This window comes from Canis lupus, chromosome 30, assembly GCF_011100685.1.
Source record: "Canis lupus familiaris isolate Mischka breed German Shepherd chromosome 30, alternate assembly UU_Cfam_GSD_1.0, whole genome shotgun sequence".
NCBI classification, from domain to species: domain Eukaryota; kingdom Metazoa; phylum Chordata; class Mammalia; order Carnivora; family Canidae; genus Canis; species Canis lupus.
In genome coordinates, this window is record NC_049251.1 from 15,274,919 (window position 1) to 15,297,372 (window position 22,454).

Below are 22,454 nucleotides of genomic sequence, written 5' to 3' on the forward strand. Positions count from 1 at the left end.
GATATAACTACACAGGGCTAGCACAAAGCAGTGTTGCAGGGTGATAAGTCTTCTGTACCTTCATCATTCTATACATGCATTAAATCCTATGTTAAAAAAGTGCAGACCGCTACAACAAATGAAAAAAGTCAATTTCATTACATGACCATTAAAAATTTTCAAAGAAAAAAAATATATCCTGTAAGCTTTTTTTGGAAGGGCCAAATAGTAATATTAACTTTTCTTCTGTCCTTGTGTACAAGCATTCATGAGCCAACATCGTAGAGCTGTTCATTGCAAGTGACCAATTTATGTGATCCAATTTTATAGTTCAATTGATTCTTTAAAAGTAAAATATTCCTGAAAAGAATGACCTCTTTGAGAGAATTGCTCTTTTGTTCTTGTCAATTCATATTTTTATAAAGAAAGAATCAAAAAAAAAAAGAATCATAGTAGAGATCTATTTCAATTTTTTTAAACATTACTAAAAGCTAAATCCTTAATTTCTAAGTAATTTAAGATCCCTTCTAACTTTTAAACTGCCAGCACTAACTAAAATAGCTCTTTAGAAGCTCTTTTTCCATTAGATGACATGTATACATGACATGTTTTTCTATTCAAAAATAATCAAAATATTAAATGAGCTGAATTCCTCATCTGCTCTTTACTATTCTTTTTAAGTCTGTAGTAGCAATAGCCTGCTTTTATATAACTTTGTTCAGGAGTGCGTGGCTGGCTCAGGTAGTTAAGCATCTGCCTTCAGCTCAGGTTGTGATCTGTGGGGTCCTGGGATCCAGCCTTGAGTCAGGCTCCCTGCTCAGTGGGGAATCTGCCTCTCTCCCCCACTTGTACTCTCTCCTGCTCTCTATCACTATCTTTCTTTCTCTCAAAAAATAAAGTCTTTAAAGAAATATATAGAACTTTGTTCAGAAAAGGCTCTGTATAGAACATTCACTCAAGCCTTTAAAAATATTTTCTAATCTTGACGCAGGTGGCTTTCAAATTGTGGTCTGTCAGCTGGTCCAAAGTGGAAGGGAAAATCAGACATGTGTCTGGATGAGACTCTGGCCAGGACAGGGAAGAAAAGAGGGATGACTGTTTACATGTGATTTTACTTCTGGACACTCACCAACAGCAACTTGGATTCGGGCAGGAGGAGGGAGTACAGCTTCCCTAAAAACAAGAACTTCCCTGGAAGAGGTCACATTAACAGTGTGACCTTGCTCTCCAGGGCTCCATACCACCACCTTCTTTGTCTTAAGTCCCAAGTTCAAATTCCTGCCCTTCCCCCCAGAAGAATAAAATGACACTTAGGTACTGAGAGAGAAATGGGTCGGAGAAAAATGTTTCTGAGCCAATGTTGTATGCAGTGCTCACAGGACTAGGTAGGTTCACCTGCAGCCAACAAATGATTGCAAACTGAGGATCCCTGGGTTTCAGACTCACAGTGACCCAGGTCCACTCTTGTTTATTCATTCATTCATTCATTCATTCATTCATTCACTTATTCATTCATTCGTTCATTCATTCATTTATTTTTTAGCCCAGTTTTGGCTCTTAGAATAAAGACATATGGAAGAATCATTTTCTTCTATATGGATGTCATTTTCTACTAAGATTTTAGTAATCATCTCAAGATTTCTATGCCTTATGAGCTATATTGGTGTGATACAGCCAAAAGTAAAGGGACTTACTTCTATGTATGCCTTCCACATGTCACAAAAGAACAAGTGTACTGGTTTCTATGACAACAGTGAAGCCAGAGGAATGAGATGGAGCAAACATAACATGAACTTTTCCCATACCTTCTGCTCCTGCGCCTGTTGCTCCTTTTCAATGGTCTTCCTGAGAGTTGATTCCAGATCATCCTTCTCTCTGCACACTTCCAGATAACATTCTTGCACAGCAGCCATCTCCTTATTCATCTTATCTAACTCAGACCTTGGATACACAAAACCAGCAGCTAAATGACCACAAAAAATATAAGGGCTGCAAATAATTTTTCTCTCAACTACAAAACAGGAGAATGCTGTCTCTACAGCTTAAAGGATAGTTATACTCTCTTGTTCTCACCTAAGTTGCAAGCGAGCCCCCTCGTAAACTTCAAAGAGCTGCTGCTTCTCCAAAGCATGCTTTGCTAACAGGCTTTCACGTATTTGGGCTTTCATGGCTTCATGGTGCTGCTGGTAAGTCCTCTCACATCTAGAAAAAAAAAGAGAGCAGACAGCAGAATCTAAGGCAGTACCTAGCATTACTAGAAACACCAAGATGAATTGTTGTTCTTTTTTTTTTTTTCTTCCTTCCCTACCCACTCCCTCCCTCCCTCTAATACATATTATAATTAAAGTCAGGTTGGTTTGCTCCAACCAAAAGTGGTAATAATTAATTCCCAATGAAGAAGCTTAAAGAATCTTCAAAATTTTCTTTCTTCAAATGTTTCTAGAGAAAAACGTGGGTAGGAAAAACATGGGTAGCAACATGGGTAGGAGAATGCTCCAGTCTTTCAAACAGATAATAGTCTTTGGTTGAGGACTTGTTTACAAAAAATTAATTGAAATAACATTGTTCCAAAATTTCAAGGTATCTATACTAAACATAAATACTAGCAGTACTCAACTCACAAGTAAGTTATGTTCCAAAAATCTGTTTCCAAGTTTATGATTTGGTATTTGGAAGACATACTCTCTTCCAGATTTCTTCCTTATAAAGAATAGTTTCCCAGATAGTCTATAAAAACCATAAAGCTATACTATTTCAATGAACTACAGCTTTGATGGTGATATAGAACCCAACCCACTACATAACATCACTGCCATGGAAAATGTGTTCCGAATTCTAATTTGAGAAGCCAGAGACTCATCTTCTTCAGTCTGAGATCTCAGTAGGGAGGGTTCATTCCATAACTTCTCTTGAATCTTTTCTTTAGCCACAGGGGGAAGGAGGATAGAGGCTGGAGGCAGGCATTAGACCTCCATATACTCCTTACCTATCCACAGCTTCCTGTTTGTCACGGTCAAAATCTTGTACCATTTGTCTCATCTGATTACATAAGTCTTGGTTTGTATTTCTCAGTTTTTCTTCCGTTTCTTTAAGTTCCTATATACAAAAGAATACAGTAGAGGAAATAAACATCATTTTCATTGATGTGTCCAATCTTATTTTTTAATATCCTCTGTGCTTTATCTCTAGCCTGTAATGATGATGTATCATTTTCATCATTCTACAAAGTCTCTTTAAGCCTTCTAAGAGTAGAGAATCATTTGAGAAGCAGCTTTCTGGTAGGGCTAAGACTTAAAATTTTGTACTCATTTTGAACTATATGAAATGAAAACATTAAACGAGAGAAGTATTAGCTAACCAATGTCTTAAGTCTTAGAATTCAATAATCTTCACAACCATATAAATAAACAATGTTGAACTATTTGGTCAAGAAAAGAACACCTCTAGTAGCCATGCTTCTCTATAAACAGGAAACTGGAATTACACCAACTTACCTTCTGATGAAAGTACTACCTCATGACCAATAATGGAAAATAACTGGAATCCTTATTCACCTACTAATAAACCTATCTACTAAATCACATTACCTCTGGATTTTTGAAGTCTGTTATATCCTTTGAATTTAATGAGGTCATAAAAATTCTCATAAAATACAGGAGACTTTTAATTACCTGATTTTGTTGCTGTAAAACATGAATTTCATTTTCAAATCGCAGAATGTCATCTTTGACAATCATATCAGAATTAGAAGAGCCAGGCCAGAATTGATTAGTTGGGTTTTCCGAGGTATCTATTTTAGTCTAAATGTTAAAAGAAATCAAAAGCTTTTCAGATTTTTAAAAAATTCTAAGTTATGCTTTTAAAATAATTTCATACTTAAAAAGAAATTGCAAAAACAGCACAAATAATTTCCATAACTTTTATCGCTGTATCCAAATATAACCACAATACAATGATCAAAACCAGAAATTAACTCAGATGTGATCTACAGACCTTATACAAAATTCTCCAATTTTCCTCTAATGTTCTTTTTCTCAGTCTGGATCTAGTCAACAATTCCACATGGCATTTAGTTGTCATGTCTGATTAGTCTCCTTCAATCTAGGGACAGTTCAGTCTTTGTCTTTCAAACCTAAGACTTTGGAGGATCCCTGGGTGGCTCAGCAGTTTAGCGCCTGCCTTTGGCCCAGGGCGCAATCCTGGAGTCCGGGATCGAGTCCCGCGTGGAGCCTGCTTCTCCCTCTGCCTGTGTCTCTCTCTGTCTATCATGAATAAATAAAATCTTAAAAAAAAAACTAAGACTTTTTGGTGCCAACTAGTTATTTTGTAAGATGCCTTTCAATGTAGGTTTCTCTGATATTACTTCATTACTAAATTCAGGTCATCTGTAGTGATGTGTGTGCTCTTCAGGAAACACATGACGTCAGTGTGTTTCATCAACTGATTATGATCAATAAATGAAGATAATATCTGCAGGAACCTTCACTGTAAAGTTACAATTTTTCTACTTGTTATTAGGAATAAGTATCTTATGAAAAGATACTATGAGACTATGCAAATATTCTATTTTTTTATCTTATACTATGTTTAGCATCTAATTTATTTCTGTACTTATTTATGTAATCAGCATTAACTCATAGATCTGTATTTTATTCAACAAGTACAGTATTTTAAGATTCATGACAAATTTTGGCAAATTGTTTCCCACAAGATCATGCAAATGTATATTGTCAGGTAGTCCATCTGTGAGAATCTGTCCAATTCTCTTTGCCTCCAAGGGCAATGACTGTTTTGAAATAATTATTGTATTTTATGGGGAAAGGGTAGCCAACACCTGCTATCATTTGCATTTCTTGCATTGCCATCAGAGCAGAACCTCTTAACATGCCTTCATAATTCGTTTTTCATCTTCCCAGATTTGTCTGCTTATACTATTTCACATTTTACTCTTACCATCTAAGTGTCTTCTTTATCTACCTTTGTGAATTATTTATTCATTGTAGGGGCCACAAAGATTTTTTTTTAAATATCTACTCCATTTGACTTGTTGGTTTATGTATTTACCTGAAGTCTGAGCTCTCTTTTACAATGTATAAAAAATATCCTGTATCAAGATTCATTCTCCTCATTGGGGAGGTACGGGTATCTCATTCACATGTAGGGTAACAGAACACCCAGGTTCTGGTTCAGTCTTCTGATTCTTAGCCTCCACTTTTCTTTACAGGGAGACTGCTCCAGTTGTTGATTTTCCCTTTTTCACTTGCCATCATTGTCCAGAAGCCACTGCTTCTACGCTAGCCAGAGGAGAGAAGAGCTACGAATATCTACTCTGTGAGGTTCTCTCCAGATGTAGAGGTACTAATGAGACTTTCAAGGATTTTACTGACTCATTAGAATGGCTTTAATTTTTCTAACTTGGCCTCCACTTTTTAAAGTTTATGATATTCATTTGTGCTTCCTTCCCCATTGGTGAGTTTTATATTATTATGAAAGGAAATGATTGAAAATAACGTCATACTGATATGACAGGGGAAACCAATTTTCACAGCTAGGTATTACGCTCTGTTTTGACATATTATCACACTGCAGGCACACACGGACTAGGTACTTGTACCTATCAGCACAAAACCCTTACTTAAGGGTTGCCTGGGTGGCTGAGTTGGTTAAGTGCCTGCCTTCAGCTCAGGTTGTGGGCCCAGAGTCCTGGCATCGAATCCTGCATCAGGCTCACTACAGGGAGCCTGCTGCTCCCTCTGCCTATGTCTCTGTCTCTATCTCTCAAGAATAAATAAATAAAATCTAAAAGAAAAAAAAGACCTTTAAAAAGAAAAAGACCACTTGAATGTTACAATGAAACTTCTTTCTAAAGTCAGAATACTAAAGATATTACCTTGAAGAAAAAAAGACATGTAATATACCAATTCTTACATTACCTTCCTAATTTCTATGTCTAAAAAGACTGGATAAGAACTTTCTGAGTTGGCTACTGAACATTGCCTATCAAGTACCTTGGAATCAGAGTATTGTTTTAACCACAGCTCGTGGCTAGGTAATGATCTCCACTGAGTAGCAGATACAAAAAGGCCTCTATGTTTTATTTATTATGCTAACAAAAAATTCAGTGTAGATATGGATCCTGACTGCTAGACTTATCTTCCTAAGGACTTTACTACATTCTACCTTAAAGGCCCAGTTGTTCAACTGGAATGAACAGCATAGAATTTAGTTCACTCCCAATTAGTGCATAGTGCTACATATGGACAAGTTCCTAATATTCATCTTAATGATCCTGGAAATGTCAGAGAACAGTACTGTTTGAATACTCAAATGATATGAAAGCAAAAACAACAGAATTTCTGTGATAATCTTTAATTTTTCTATATAAGATGGATATGAATAAAAATAAAATATACTACAAAGTTATAAAGCAATAAATACAACCAAATACTTTTAAACATTCATAAAAGAAACATGCTAATTAAGATTACAGAGTAAATATTTTGCTGCCCTTTTCAATACTTAGAAAGGCTTTAGGAAAGGATTTTGATGACCTAGTTCTCTTTAAAAAGATATCCAAGGAAGTTTAAATTGACATGTTCTTTCTCTTAACATCCCTATAGCAAGCAGAGAAGTTCAACATTACTTCATTAACCTCAGGATTTAATGCCAGCTATATTATTCCAAAAATTGATATAACATCTATATGTTTTTGGCCTCAAAGATTCCAGACGATTGAAACTTATACAATATAGACTTCTAGACACATGCCCTACTCCCTAGTTATACCAGTTATTTGTTACATCCTTTTTTATATACTTCTGCTCAAGTCTGACATGTTCCTTCCTACCTTCTCTCCTGCCTTTATCCTTCAGGATAGAGATCAAATATTCCCTCCTTAAAAACCTCACTAAGGTTTGCCTTACCATCTCCCCTACAACCATGCCTGGTTAGTTATTCTTTCTTAGAGCACTTTGCAACCAGTATCATCCTTATTACACAAAGTTATACATGTTCATCTCCCTCCGGATCTGTACTGTTGAATACAGTAGCCATTAACCACAGATGGCTATTGAGCACTTGAAAAATGTTCATTGACAGATGAACGGATAAAGAAGATGTGGTGTGTGTTTGTATATACGTGTGTGTGTATATAAACACACACACAATGGTAAATGTAAATGGTATATATACACAAAGGCAATGGTAAAGATCTCTGTGATAGAAAGATCTTGGGGGAAAAATATATATATATGTACATGTATATGTACACACACACATACACACATATATAATGGAATATTAGTCATCAAAAAGAATGAAATCTTGAAATTTGGAATGATGTGGATGGAACTAGAGGGAACTAGAAAGACAAATACCATATGATTTCATTCATATATGGAATTTAAGAAACAAAACATGAACAGAGAGGAAGGGAAGGAAAAATAAATTAAGACAAAAACAGGAAGGCAAAGACTTGACTACAAGAAAAAAACTGAGGATTGCTGGAAGGGAGGTGGGTGGTAGGATGGGATAATTGGGTGATGGGCATCAAGGAGGGCATTTGAAGTAATGAGCACTGGGTTTTATATGAAACTGATGAATCACTAAATTCTATCTCTGAAATTAATAATACAGTATGTTAATTAAATTGAATTTAAATAAATAATTTTTAAAAAGAGAAACATATCTTATCCAAATTGAAATGTGCTATAAATGGACAACACAGGTCAGATTTCAAGGACTTGGCACAATCATAAAAAAAGCAAATAAAAAAAATGCAAACCATCCCATTAATAATTTTACATTGATTACATATTGAGAAGATAATATTTTGAATATATTGGGTTAAGTAAAATATATTATTAAAATTAATTTCACCATTACTTTTACTTTAATGGAATCACTAGAACATTTTAAGTTACATATGTAGCTCCATTATATTTCTATTGGATAGTGCTGTTCTAGATTCTAAATTCCTTCAAGGAATGGCCATTGTTTCTTTCACTGAATCCCACAAGACCTTGCATAGAGTAGATTTAAAAAAAAAAGCTTCAGCTGAATGATTTGCTCTTTTTCCATGTACTTCCCAACCCTGCTTTCTAATGTTACAGACTAAGTAGAAAGTTCATTAGAAAAGATGTGGGAAATAAGCAAAGGCATAGTTTGAAGGTGTCCATGAACTAATTAGATAGATGACCATGAACTTGAGTGTTTATCTAAAAAGTATGTTGGTTAAATTACTACTTCCTCTCCCTTTCCCCCCTCTAGAAAGGGATCAATATGTGTATTAATTCAACAAGGATTTACTGAGCAAACATGCAGAAAATCATCAATACTCCCAAGAAATCCCTATATAGTAAGTGGAAGCAAGACAGACATAAGCAGCAGAGGCTGGCAAGTCACACTTATAAGAAAAACCAAACGTGGACTGCTGAGAAATCACTATGGTAAAAGAGTGGCCGGACAAAAAATATTCAACAATGAGATAGCTCTCTTCATACTATGGAGGCAAAAGTTAAAATTTTAAAAGCATAAGACACGGCCACCATCATCTGCTACATACGTGGATGTATATCTGTAGAGCAAATGCCATCAGTAATTCCAGTACAGAACAAAGAAAGAACCATGGACACCTGAGCTAAAGTTCAAACTCTAAACCAGGTTCCTATTCTCCTAAATCTTAGGCTACTCTCACCAAAACACTTGAACTAACCAACTCTAACACAAATTGAAACATGAGGGTTTATTCCCATCTTTTGTAAAAAACATGGAAACAAGACAGCTTGATTTAGAGATGTTACATGTGCTGGGGGGAAGGGAGGTTCTTTCTCATTTGATTATTAACACTGAAATCAACATTGTCATTGTACTTATCAAATACAGTTACTCAGCAGAAGGAACCAGACTGGTCAGAACTTTAACAGTGAAAACACACTATTATTTTTTGGAAAACTGATACAATTAAAATTTCATAATAATAAACATCATAAAACATCTTGCATAATTTAATAGGATCATTTTAATGAATACAACTCCTAGTTTAAAGGATTAGGAGATAAAACAGTAATAAAGGGGGAAGTAAAATATCATTTCCATCCAGAAGGAAAAGGAATATAGCACCCACATTCATTTCCTCCTTCCCTTTCCTTTTAGTTACTAGGTCTTACATGTATCCTTTTCTATTGAGACCATAGATGGATTGGGAGTTGGACATATGGTAGGGTGAAAAGGCAACTATGAAATGAGGTCAATGGTAAAGATCTCTGTGATAGAAAGATCTTGGGGAAATAACCTTGACCAACTCACTAGTCAAGTGTTTTCATTTCGATTTGCCTTAAGACTGACTCTGTGACCTCAGAAGTGTCACATTTTCTTCCAGCTTCCTTTTCCTCATCTGTAAAATGAGGACACTAACTGAAGGATATAAAAGTGGATTCAGTGATTTTGACTTAACTGGTTTCTGCACCTTTCCCACTCATAACATCACTACTACATAATTAATTTCCTTATATAGAATGAAGCTTATTACAGGAACATGGGCCAGAGAAATCTCATGGACAAAGTGCTAAAGGATCTAGTTGTGGAGAATTTAAGACTAGAACACTGTTGGTATAAGCCAATCTTGAGGAAATGTAGGTATTTGTTACATAGATTACTTCCTGGATTTGTGGTAAAGGAATTTCACCTAATTAGCATGTTATTTACAAGATGCCAAAAGGAACTAGAAAATATATTACTTTATGTGGCATTCCTTTCTTTATACTGGACTTCTAAATAATGTCAAATGAAACCCTGGAAGAGAAAGGTTTGATTTAAACATGAAGATTGGGATCCCTGGGTGGCGCAGCGGTTTCGCGCCTGCCTTTGGCCCAGGGCGCGATCCTGGGGACCCGGGATCGAATCCCACATCGGGCTCCCGGTGCATGGAGCCTGCTTCTCCCTCTGCCTGTGTCTCTGCCTCTCTCTCTCTCTCTCTCTGTGACTATCATGAATAAATAAATAAAATCTTTAAAAAAAAAAAATTTATAAAAAAAATAAATAAACATGAAGATTATAAGCATGTTTTTTAATTAAAGCTTTTAAAGATGCGTTTTTAACTCTACAAATTCTACAAACCTCAACCTTGATGCTTTTTTCATCTTTCTCCGCTTGTTGAAGAGTTTCAATTTTCTTACGACAGTCTCTGAGATCATTTTGTAACTGAGACACCAGATGACGCTTTACCGAGTTGCTACCCAGCAAACGCTGCACTTCTGCTTTCAGCTTCAGAATGACCTCATCTTTGGAAAGCTCATCATTTGGCTCTTCTTGCTGTACAATGCTAATGGAGAAATTATCATATTTAATATTAAAGCAAGTAACAAATCAAGCATGGTCATTCCCTGACTAACTGCAGTTGCGACCAAGTTGTGTGACCTATACAACTACACACTAGTATTTCAAAAACAATTTTAAGCTTTGTCTTAAACAAGGATATCATTTTTGCTATGTCCCCATATATAGAAGTAAGTTTATTCATAAGAAGACTATTATTATGCTTAGATTGCCTGCCTCACTGAAAGGAGTTCAGTCATGTGAACTTCAATATGGCATGCTTTTTTTGTTTTTGGTTAAGTTGCATGCTATATATGCATGCCCTTTATGACCCTATGAGAAACAACATGAAAATAAAGGAGGCAGTGAAAAGTAAAATACTAGTCATCTTAACAATTTCTGTATCTCTATTATTAATACACAAGTCTGGGTGGTTATCTGAGCAACTGGGGCAAAAGTAACAAAAATAAAGGCTATGCTAATTTAATTCCAACTTTAGTTTCGATATATTTCAGAACCGAAATTAGAACTTTGCTCCTAGCCATAATGGATTCAAAGTACCAGATTTGTCTTCCTGCCTTAAAAAAGAAAACCTAGAAAACCAAACAAAATATATTAAATGGTGGTTTTCAATCATTAGACAATAGGCAGCACTGCATAATGATCTCTCAGAAAAAGAAAACAGACAAGGTGAGTTCTGATTGCTGTTGCTTTCTCCCTGGGAATTTTCCAGCCTGTGGCACAGGGAGAGAAAAGCCAAAAGCAGCCTAGCAATTTCACCAAGTTGTAGAGCTCAGTTTAGGAAGGCCAAAATGGCTAGAATTTGATGAGGGAAATACTATGGGAAAGGTAGCTACACAGAAAGAGAGCTCTAGATATTTGTATATCCATGTGAGAATATTACTGCAAGGCCAGGGAAAGAACCATAGGAAATGAATAGAGCTGGGGATATTGGGGATTCCAATGAACCATACTGGAAAGGTCTCCAAATTCACAAATTATCAAATATTGCCTTAGTAATGGGGCCAAATTAGCCCCAGATTAAATAAAATCTCCTCTAAATCTGACCCAACAAAACCTATAAAGCCGTGAAAGGGCCAAATGGATTCCAGGAAACTTAAGTGTGTCACAGAAAAAGAATAACAATATTTTTTAAAAATACAACAAAAATCTAACATCTCAAACATAAAATTCAAAATGTGCAGCATCTAATCAAAACTTATGAGGCATGCAAGTAAGGAAAGAAAATATAAACCATAACCAGAAGAAAAATCAATCAACAGAAACTGACCCAGCAATGATGCTGGCAGTAGAATTAATTAAATATATTGCATATGTTCGAGGCAAGAAAAAAAGCATGAACATAGTGAGGAGAGAAACAGAGGATATAAAAATGACCCAAACTAAAAAAAAAAAAAAAAAAATGACCCAAACTGAACTTAGACTAAAAATTATAACATCTGAAATGAAAAATATCCCGGATGAGATTAACAGCTTATTTAATATTGCAGAAAAAATCATCAGACATAAAGACATAGCAATAGAATCCTACAAAATTAAACACAGAAAGGCGAGTAAAACAGAAATATATTGAGCATGTTAAGCTTTCTAACCTCATTGTACCTGAAATCTTATCAAAGAAGAAACGAAGGGGGCAGAAAAAAAATTTTTTTTTTAGGATTTTATTTATTTCAGAGAGAGAGAGAGAGAGAGAGCAAGCAAGAGCGGGAGACAGAGAGTGGAAGAAGGGGAAGCAGACTCCCTGCTGAGCAAAGAGCCTAGTGTGGGGCCAGAACCCTGGGATCATGATCTGAGCCAAAGGCAGATGCTTAATGGACTGAGCACCCAGGTGCCTCCCCAAATTTTTAAATGACCAAAATTCTATTTGATGAAAACTAAAACCCTACTAAAACCTACAAGCTCAATGAATCTCAAGTAAAAAAAATGAAGAAAACCACCATAAGTTATATTAACATCAAATTGCTGAAAACCAATGATAGAAAGCACAGGAAAACTCCTAGAGAGGAGAGAATCAGAGAAAGGAGTCATGAATTCTGTGCATAAATACGTATAAGCCTCAGTCAAAACCCTGAACTATGTATACATGCACAGAATAGACCCACAAGCCAACAGAGCAAATATTTGGAGAATTTAACTGAAATTTGAACCACACACACAAATCTCACAATGACTAACTCTTGAGCTATGCATTCAAGGACAGAGTGGTACCAATGTGGCAAAGGCTTGGACAAATAAACTGAGATCTGAAACACCCATACAAGCTTCTACGCAACCTAAAAATCTTAACATCTAATACAAGCACACCACAGTGGTATCACAGATTTGGATGCAGACCACCACATTAAACAAATATTGCAATAAAGTGACCCAAATGAATAGTCAACTAAGTTGAGCAATAGTGTGGCCTAAAATACAATACACGAATTTTAATTAAAAAATACTCTGTTGCTAAAATATGTTAACCATTGTCGGAGCTTTTAGCGAGTTGTAATTATAGATCACAGATCACCACAACAAACATAATAAGAAAGTTTGAAATATAGTGAGAATTACCAAAATGTGACACAGAGACATATGATTGGCAGACACTGTTGGCGAAATGGCATCAATAGACTTGATTGATGCAGGATTGCCAATTTGTAAAGAAAATGCAGTATCTGCAAAGCACAATAAAACAAGGTATCCTTGTATATAATCTAAAATTATTCAACATGCAACTAACCAAGAAAATGGGACCAATTTGCAAGAAAAAAAGAAAACCTATAGATGACACAAATGCTAGAGCTACTATCACAGAGAGTCTTCAAAGTTTAAAGTAGCTATTATGTCTCTATTCTATGAAATAAAGGAAAACATATTTAAAATGAATGAAAAGATAGGAATTGTCAACAGAGAAATAAAAACTATAAAGGAACCAAACAGAAATTTTATCATTGAAAAATACTTAAAAAAAAGAAAAAACCCTCACTGGATAAGTTTAATAAAACAGATGACAGAAGAAAAGAAAAGAATGAGTAAACTTGAAAATAGCTCAGTAGAAATTATCCAGTGTGAAAACAGAAAAAAAAAAAAAAAAAAAAAAAGAATCAGAAAAAAAGAACAGTGTCTCAGGAACTGTCAGACAATATAAAAAAATTTAAGTTGCATAATTGGAGACCTAGAATAGGACAGAAGAAAGAAGGACAGAAAAATATCTGAATAATGGTCAATATTTCACAAATTTGATAAAAGACATGATAAATTTACATTTTCAATAAGCTCAGTAAACCCCAAATGAAATGAAAAAAACAAAAACAAAAAACAGACACATCATAACCAAAATGCTGAAAAGAGGAAAAAAATTCTTTAAAACAACAAAAGAAAAACGACACTTTACACACAGGATAATGGTCCAAATAACAGATTTTCCTTCAGAAACCACCAAGGCCAGAGATAGTAGAAGAACATATCTTTAACACGCTGAAATAAAAGAACTGTTGATCCAGAATTCTATAATCAGCAAATAAAAAGACGTTTTCATATAAGGACACCTAGAATTTGTTGCCAAGAAATGCTAAAGAAAATTCTTCAAACTAAAGGAAAAATGTTACCTACCAAAGGGAAATCTCTAAAACTACAAAACATTACTGTAGAGAAACTAAAGATGTAAGAGAGATGTATAACATATGCCCTGAAATTGGAAGACTCATTTTTTCCCCTCCAGCTTTATTTATGTATAATTAAATAGCAATTTCTTAAGATATCAATTCTCCCCAAAATGGCCTATAGATTCAACATAATTCCAATTAAGATTCAAGTAGATTTTGTTGGAGATATTGATTAGCTAATCATTAAATTTATTTTGAGATACAAAGATCTTCGAATACTCAGAACAATTTTGAAAATAAACAGAGTTGAAGGACTTGTCCAACACATTTCAAGACTTACAGTAAAGTTACAGTATCAGGACTGGTATCAACAAAAAGAGTAGGGAAACAGAATGGAGAGTACAGAAAGAGGCCACAAATGGTCCATTAATTATCAACAAAGATATTAAAGCAATTCAACGAGGAAAGAAAAGTTTTGCTGACAAATGGTATTAGATCAACTGGATATTGCTATGAAAAAAATGGACATCAATCCTTACCTCATATCATATTAAAAACCTAATTCGTAATGGATCATAGATATAAATGTAAGAGGTAAAACTATTAAATTTCTAAAATCTTAAGAAAATTTTTGTGATATGGTTACATTAGAACACAAAACCATGAACTACAAAAGAGATAACTAATAAATTTGAATTCTTAAAAACTTAAACTTTTGCTCTTCAAAAGATACCATTAAGAACATGATAAGGTAAACCAGAAAGTAGAAGAAAATATTCACAACATATATATATCAGATAAAGGGCTTGTATCTTGGAATATATAAAGACCAAACAACATATACAAATAGCAAGTAAACACATCAGGAAAAAAAGAAGAAAAAGAAAGAAAAGCACATCTAAAGATGCTTAGGGGTATCTAGGTGGCTCAGTGTTAAGCATCCAACTTTTAACTTTGGCTCAAGACATAATCTCAGGGTTGTGAGATTAATCCCAGTGTTGGCTCCATCTATGCTGGGCCTGAACCTGCTTAAGATTTTCTCTCTCCTTCTGCCCTTTCCCCCCCACCCCCACCTTGTGCATGTGCAATCTCTCCCTCTTTCCCTCTCTCTCAAATAAACAAATACATTAAAAGAAAAAGAAAAAAAAGATCCTTAGATCATTAGTCATTAGGTAAATAAAAATTAAAACCAGGGGATCCCTGGGTGGCTCAGCGGTTTAGTGCCTGCCTTGGGCCCAGGGCGTGATCCTGGAGACCCGGGATCGAGTCCCACATCAGGCTCCCTGCATGGAGCCTGCTTCGCCCTCTGCCTGTGGCCTCTCTCTCTCTGTGTGTCTCTCACAAATAAATAAATAAATAATCTAAAAAAGAATTAAAACCACAATAAGATTATCACTACACACATTACAAATGCTCAAATTAAAAAGATTAACACCACTAAGTTTTAACAACAATGTAGAACAACTGAAACTTCAGACATTGCTTTTGGTAATGCAAAATAGTATGGTCACTTTGAAAAACAGCATTTATACTATCAATATCTACATAAAATAAAACAGAGGACCTCTAATGCAACCTTAAAGAGAAAACAATTTGGAGCATAAGTGGAACAAAAATGGCACAATTATCTCCATTATTTGCTATTAATATAATTATACCTAGAAAAACCTAAAATATAATGGAAAAATTACTGCAAACAGTAAGAGTTAGAAAGTAACAGGTTAGGGACACCTGGGTAGCTCAGCGGTTGAGCAACTGCCTTTGGCTCAGGGCATGATCCCGGGGTCCTGGAATCAAGTTCCACATCAGGCTCCCTACAGGGAGCTTGATTCTTACTCTGCCTATGTCTCTGCCTCTCTGTCTCTCATGAATAAATAAAATCTTAAAAAAAAAAAAAAAAAGGTTATAACTCTCTCTATATATATACACACACACACACACACATATATGTGTGTGTGTATATATGTACAAAAAATACTCAAGAAGAAATAATAGAAATGAATACCCTATTTACTACTGTAAAAATACATCAATTTTACAAGAATTGTGCAATAACCTAAATATAAAAAACTAAAACATTCTTGAGAGACAAAAATAGATATAAGTAAATGAAAAGGCATGGTATATTCTTGGATAAAAAAAATTCAACATCATTATAATATCAACTCTCCCTAGGTCAATGTATAAGTTTAATGTGATCCTAATAAAAATATTCTCAGGATTTTTTTTCCTGGAGCAGAACAAGTTAATCATAAAGTTCATTTGAATGTAGGATCAAGAATAATCAGAAAAATCCTAACAAAAAACAGCAATTCCAGAGCGATGGTAAAAACAAAATATAAGGCAAAGCATTAAAGCTTTTAGAAGGCATCATAGGGCTAACAGGAAAGGTTTCTTTTTTTTTTTTCAAGATGTATTTATTTATTTTAGAGAAAAAGTGTAAGCAAGAGCATGAGCAGGGTGGGAGAGAGAGACAGAATCACTAAGTCAACTCCCTAATGAGCACAAAGCTGGATCCCAGGACTCTAGACCATGACCTAAGCCAAATCCAAGAGTTGGTCACTTAACCAACTGAGCCACCCAGGCACCCCAACAGGAAAGATTTCTTAAAGGGAACATACAAAGCACTAATGATAAATTTGACTAAAGTTAAAAAAAAAAAAAAACTTCCATTCATCAAAAGACAAAAGGTTAAAAATGAGAGATATTTACAATACATATAACCATCAAAGAATTCATATGTGGAATAGATATTTATAAAAGAAAAAAACTTCTAAAAATCAACAAAACACATGTACACACAAAGTCATTTAAAAATTGAAGAGGGACATGAACAAGTCACACACATACACTGACAGACACACACACACCCCACACCCAAAAGCCAATAAACAGTTTTTTCAATGGAGCTCAATCTCATTAATATAGGACAATACAAATTAAAACCACAATAAAATATCACTACACATTATATGGCTTAAAGTAAAAAACTTAAAATATCAAGTGTTAACAAAGAGACAGAGCAACCAAGACTTTCATACACTTCTCATGTAAATTGGAACAACCACTATGGAAAAGAGTTTCCAATACCTCTTAAAATGAAACACATATACCACAAGCAATTTTACTTCTATGTATATACCCAACAGGAATGTATGCACATTATACTAGGAAGTAACATAAAGAATCTATGGTTAGTAGGATGGCAAATAAACTAGACTATTCATTTATTCATAAATAAAGCACACATATACATATTTGTATATCTAAGTGAATGAGCTACAGTTATATGCCACGCCATGAGTTTCACAACAAAATGTTAAGTGGAAAAAAAATCTAAAGAACATCTATGTCTATGAAAAACACACAGGATTAGCATTAATGCTTAATGGAGAATGACTGAATGCTTCCCCATGAGTTGAAGAGCAAAACAAGAGTATCAGTTTTTACCACTTCTATTCAACATTTTACTAGAGATTCTAGCTAAAGCAATTAGTCAAGAAAAATAAAAGGCATTCAGATTGGAAAGAAAGACATAAAATGATCTCTATTTTCAGATGATATGATCCTATACCAAAAAAAAAAAAATTCTAAGCAATCCACTAAAAAACTATTTGAACTAAATTAACAAGTTCAGCAACATATCAGGATACAAGATCAATATATAAAATTAAATGTTATTTCTATACACTAGGAATTCACCACCTCAAAATAAAATTAAGAAAACAATCCAGCAAAAAAGAATAGCCAAGAGAATAACTAGGAGTAAATTTAACAAAAGAGGTATAAGACTCTAACACACTGAAAACCACAAAAATACAAAATACATTAGTATATGGAAAGAGATGAAAGACCTAAGTAATTGGAAAGACATCCTGTGTTCATGAATCAGAACCCAATATTGCTAAGATTATAATACTCCCCTAAACTAATCTACAGACTATATGCAACACCAAACAAAATCCCAGCTGGTTTCTTTGTAGAAACTGATAAACTAATCCTAAAATTTATTAGGAAATGCAAGAGATCCAGAATAGCCTAAGCGATCTTGAAAAAGACAAAGTTGAAAGATTCATACTTTCTAATTTCAAAACTTACTACACCAACAAGACAGTATGGTACTGGCATAAGAACATACAGGTCAATGGGATAGAAGTGAGAGCCTAGAAATAAACCCTCCATTTAGAGTCAACTGATTTTTCACAAGGATGTCAAAACAATTTTGGTACTGGGTCAATTAGATATCACATGCAAAAGAATGAAGTTCTACATCATATCATATCGTAAAAATTAATTCAAAATGAATCCAAGATCTAATGTAAGAGATGAAACTCTTGGAGAAGAAAACATAGGTATAAATCTCCAGGATCTGGGATTAGAGAGTGGTTTCTTAGATAATCAAAAGCACAAGCAACTAAACAAAAAATATGTTGTTTGACTTCATAAAAGTAAAGACTGTGCTTCAAAGGATGCTATCAAGAAAGTGAAAAGACAACCAACAGGAGAAAATACTTGCAAATCATATATCTGACACAAGATTTGTATTTGGAATATATAAAGAACTCTCAAAACCAAAAAAAAGGACAACCCAATGTTAAAATGGGCAAAAGATTTGAAGAGGGCTCTCCAAAGAAGACATACAAATGGTCAAAAAACACATTAAAAGATGTTCAACATCATTAGCCATCAAATAAAAACTATATCATTGGCAAATCAAAGCCAAATAGCAAGTGGTGGCAAGGATATAAAAAAACTGGAACCCTCATATATCGCTGGTGGGAACATAAAATGATACAGCCACTTTGGAAAACACCATGACCATTTTTCAAAATGCTAAACACAGAATTACCACATCACTCTGCAATTCCACTCCCAGATATACAGTTGACCCTTGCTTGAATAATATAAGTTTGAACTGCATAGATCCACTTATACATGGAATTTTTTTGATACGGTACATTTCGTAAATGTATTTTCTCATCCTTATGACTGTCTTAACATTTTCTTTTCTTTAGCTTACTTTAAGGTAAGAATAAAATATATTAATACACATAACATACAAAATACATGTTAATCAACAGTTTATGTTATTGGTAAGGTTTCTGATCAACAGTAGGCAGTTAAGTTTTTGGAAAGTCAAAAGTCATATGCAGATTCTCAATTGCACAGCAGGTCAGTGCCCCTAATCCTGTGCACTGATCAAGGGTCAACTGTTTATCTAAGAGAAATGAAAACATATATCCACACAAATCTGTGTACAAATGTTCCCAGTAGCATTATTCATAATAGCCTAAGTAGAAACAACCCAAATAAATGTCCAATCAGCTGATGCATGATTAAGTCAAATGTGATATATACTCACACAACAGAATATTATTTGGCTACAAAACAGAATGAAGCACTGCAACGTGAATGAACTCTGAAAGCATTATGCTAAATGAAAGAAGCCAGCTACAAAATACCACATACTATACAATTCCATTCATGTGAAGTATACCGAATAGGCAAATCCATAGATAGAAGGCAGATTAGTGATTCCCTGGGGCTGTCAGGACAAGAAGGGGTAATGAAGAATGTAGGTAAAGCGTTTCTTTTTGGGGAAACATTCCCAAAACGTTTATTGAAATGTTCTAAATTAGGTTATGGTACTGGGTGCACAACTCTCAATATAGTAGACATCACTGAACTGTACACTTCAAATGGGTAAATTTTATGGTATTTTAAATACATCTCAGTAAAATTATAGAAGAAAAAGAGCATCTAATGTATGAGTTACCCTTTGTATAAAGGCAAACCTAATCTATAGTGTTTAGGTATGATTAGGTCTTACAAGATAACAGAAAACAATTGCTACAGCATTTAGGATAGTCATTAACTTCAAGGTTATGACTAGGAAGAGGCATATGTACAGCTGCTGGCGTTTATTTCTGGGGGGTGGTTTCATGGGCATTCACTTTAAAAATCTGTGTTTAAGCTATACACTTAGGTTTCATGCACTTGTCTCAATTTTAAAAGGTTTTAAAAGTAAAACAAAACTATAAAACTTACTAGAAAAATCCCATCAAGAAATCATACAGCTAGAGAGTGATGGATCTAACTGCATAAAAATTTTAAACAGGAAAACTCTCAGTACCAGCTAGGATACACAGAAATAGATACTGCCACACAATGTGGGTAATAAACTACAGAGCTGCTTGGTAGCATGTATCAAAAACCTCAAATATGTGCACACCTCCTAGCGAGGATATTCACTCACATCCTAAGGAAATAAAGATGTGAATGAAGACTTGACTACAAAGATGCTTATGATAAAATAATATTGTATTACTTATCATAAAAAATTAAACAGTGCATTACTATAGTTGCTTCATCTACAAATCCATCTCTAAATATATACAATATTTATTGACATCTTGAGACTTCAGAATATACTAAGTTAAAAAAACACATTAAAACAATACATTCAATATTATTTTCTTTTAGAAATATACAAAATAGATAATATGGAAATTATACATCAAAATGTTGAAGTGGTTTTCTTCATGGCAGGTAAAGTGAGGTAATGTTGCCTTTAATTTTCTTCTATTTTCTTAATCTGCATTTTCTAATTTTTCCATAATAAAGGAAAAAGTTACTTTTGACAAGAAGTAGTTGATAGTATATACTCTTAATATGTGATGAAAATGGCACCTCATCTCTGTGAGATGCCACAAAACCCATGAGAAAAACATCAAATTCCAAGAGGGGCTTCTACAGAATACTTGACCAGTATTTCTCAAAACTTCAAGGTCATCAGAAACAAGGAAAGTTAAGAGAAACCTAAGGAAACATGATTCCAAAATGCAATGGGGGTATCCTGGATGCAATCCTGGAACAGAAAAAAGGACATCAGGCAAAAACTGAGGACATCTAAATAAATTATGGACATTAGTCAATAACAAATGTGTCAATATTAGTTCATTAATAGTAACAAAGGTATCATGCTGGTATAAGATGTTAACAGAGGAAAATGGGTGCAGAGTATAGGGAAATTGTACTAGTTTTTCTGATAATTAAAACTGTTCTAAAAACCTAAAAGGTAGTTCTAAGAAATAAATAATAGTATCTTAGTTTAATTTTTACTGTTCTTCAGTTTCAGAGGATTCCAAATGAAATGTTATACACACACACACACAGAGTGACAGAGGGGAAAGGAGAAAGAATGAACAAAATATTCGGGGTTTTTAGATGTTACATTATCAAAGGAGTTCCTTGTAATACACTACATATTTATCAATATACACAACACCTGTATAGGTAATAGATATGGTGTAAGTATGTCTATATAGATCTCATCTACTTCAGCCACTTCTATTTATACAGAAATATAAGATAAAAATATAATTCACAGAAATATAATTACATAAGAAATATAAAATATATTACAATGCATCTTCCTGTGCTGTAAGATGCGGTGAACTTTTAACAGAATGCTTACTTTGCTCAGTTAACAAATTAGGCATCCCTAATTTCTTTTCTTACTGAATGCTGACCACTGAAATAGCACATCATGTACTCCTAGAGAGAGCCAAGTCAGAGAGTGGGGAAAGTGCTTGCTAAAATAATTTTCTCTTCTTTCCCAAAAGGGAAAAAGTCAGCAGTGGTGACCAGTCCTGCTGAGCCCGGTGGAAGTCAGTTCCCCTAAGTCCAAATAAACTGTAGTCCCTTATGAAGCCTGCTGAGAAGACCAAAGGGAAAAGGCATTCCACTTGTTAAATGTTTATTATTTGAGCTTCGCAGCCAACTATAATACGGGAGAGGGGAAGCTGTCTGCAAGCTGCATGCAGATTTAGCTACTCAAATTCCATGAATGTGAAATAGAACACTGAGGCTAAACCCTTCAAATTTACTAGGCAGTAGCTTAAGGGAGGTGGTAGTTGAGAATAAAAGCTTGGAGCCGCTAATATTTGGGTCAGTGATTTGAAAGCAGCTCAAGTCAACAAAGAACTAAAATTCTCGACACTGGGAAAACTGTGGCTTCCTCTTGTTCTAAGAATCACAATCCAGCAGAGAAAAGGTACAAATCTCTTCTCTCCTATATCTCCTCTCACTTTGATCTACGAATAAATATTTTTACTTTTTCCTCAAAGCCGAATATCTATTAAACTGCTGGTGGGTGGGATGACTAAAAGCTAACTTTTTTTTTTTTTCACTAAACCCTGTGATTCAGACAGAGACTTCTAGCTAAATCTCAATGACCACTCATTCTGTGCTTAGTTATTCTCCACTTTCCCAGCTACATGTGGTAGAAGTCCTTTTACTATGTCAGTGATGTGATATGTCTCAGGTTGGATATCTATAGGACTGTGTTTTATATTACTATAGGATTTTGGCTATGAGTACTAACTAAATACAAAGGGAAGAAGCAGAATACATTTTAGAAGTTATCGTGATGAAGTTAGTCTACCTGAAAAGGTAAAACATATAGACACACACACATATATATATAATTTTTATATAACATATATATGCATTATTTTCCCAATTCCCTGGTTAATTATAGCTCAAAGTAAA

At 34.4% G+C, this 22,454-nt stretch overlaps 1 protein-coding gene across 2 annotated transcripts in view; it reads right to left on the bottom strand.

Moving 5' to 3' along the window:
• CEP152 (centrosomal protein 152) overlaps positions 1-22,454 on the bottom strand; it is an 88,990-nt gene that overhangs the window by 31,775 nt on the left and 34,761 nt on the right. For both annotated transcript variants that reach the window (XM_038580372.1, XM_038580371.1), the window contains exons 13-17: positions 10,096-10,300; positions 3,651-3,779; positions 2,966-3,075; positions 2,053-2,181; positions 1,785-1,920 (exon numbers count right to left, since the gene is read on the bottom strand). In XM_038580372.1, coding sequence (XP_038436300.1) covers positions 1,785-1,920; positions 2,053-2,181; positions 2,966-3,075; positions 3,651-3,779; positions 10,096-10,300 — 709 coding nt within the window. The remainder of the gene's footprint in view (positions 1-1,784; positions 1,921-2,052; positions 2,182-2,965; positions 3,076-3,650; positions 3,780-10,095; positions 10,301-22,454) is intronic.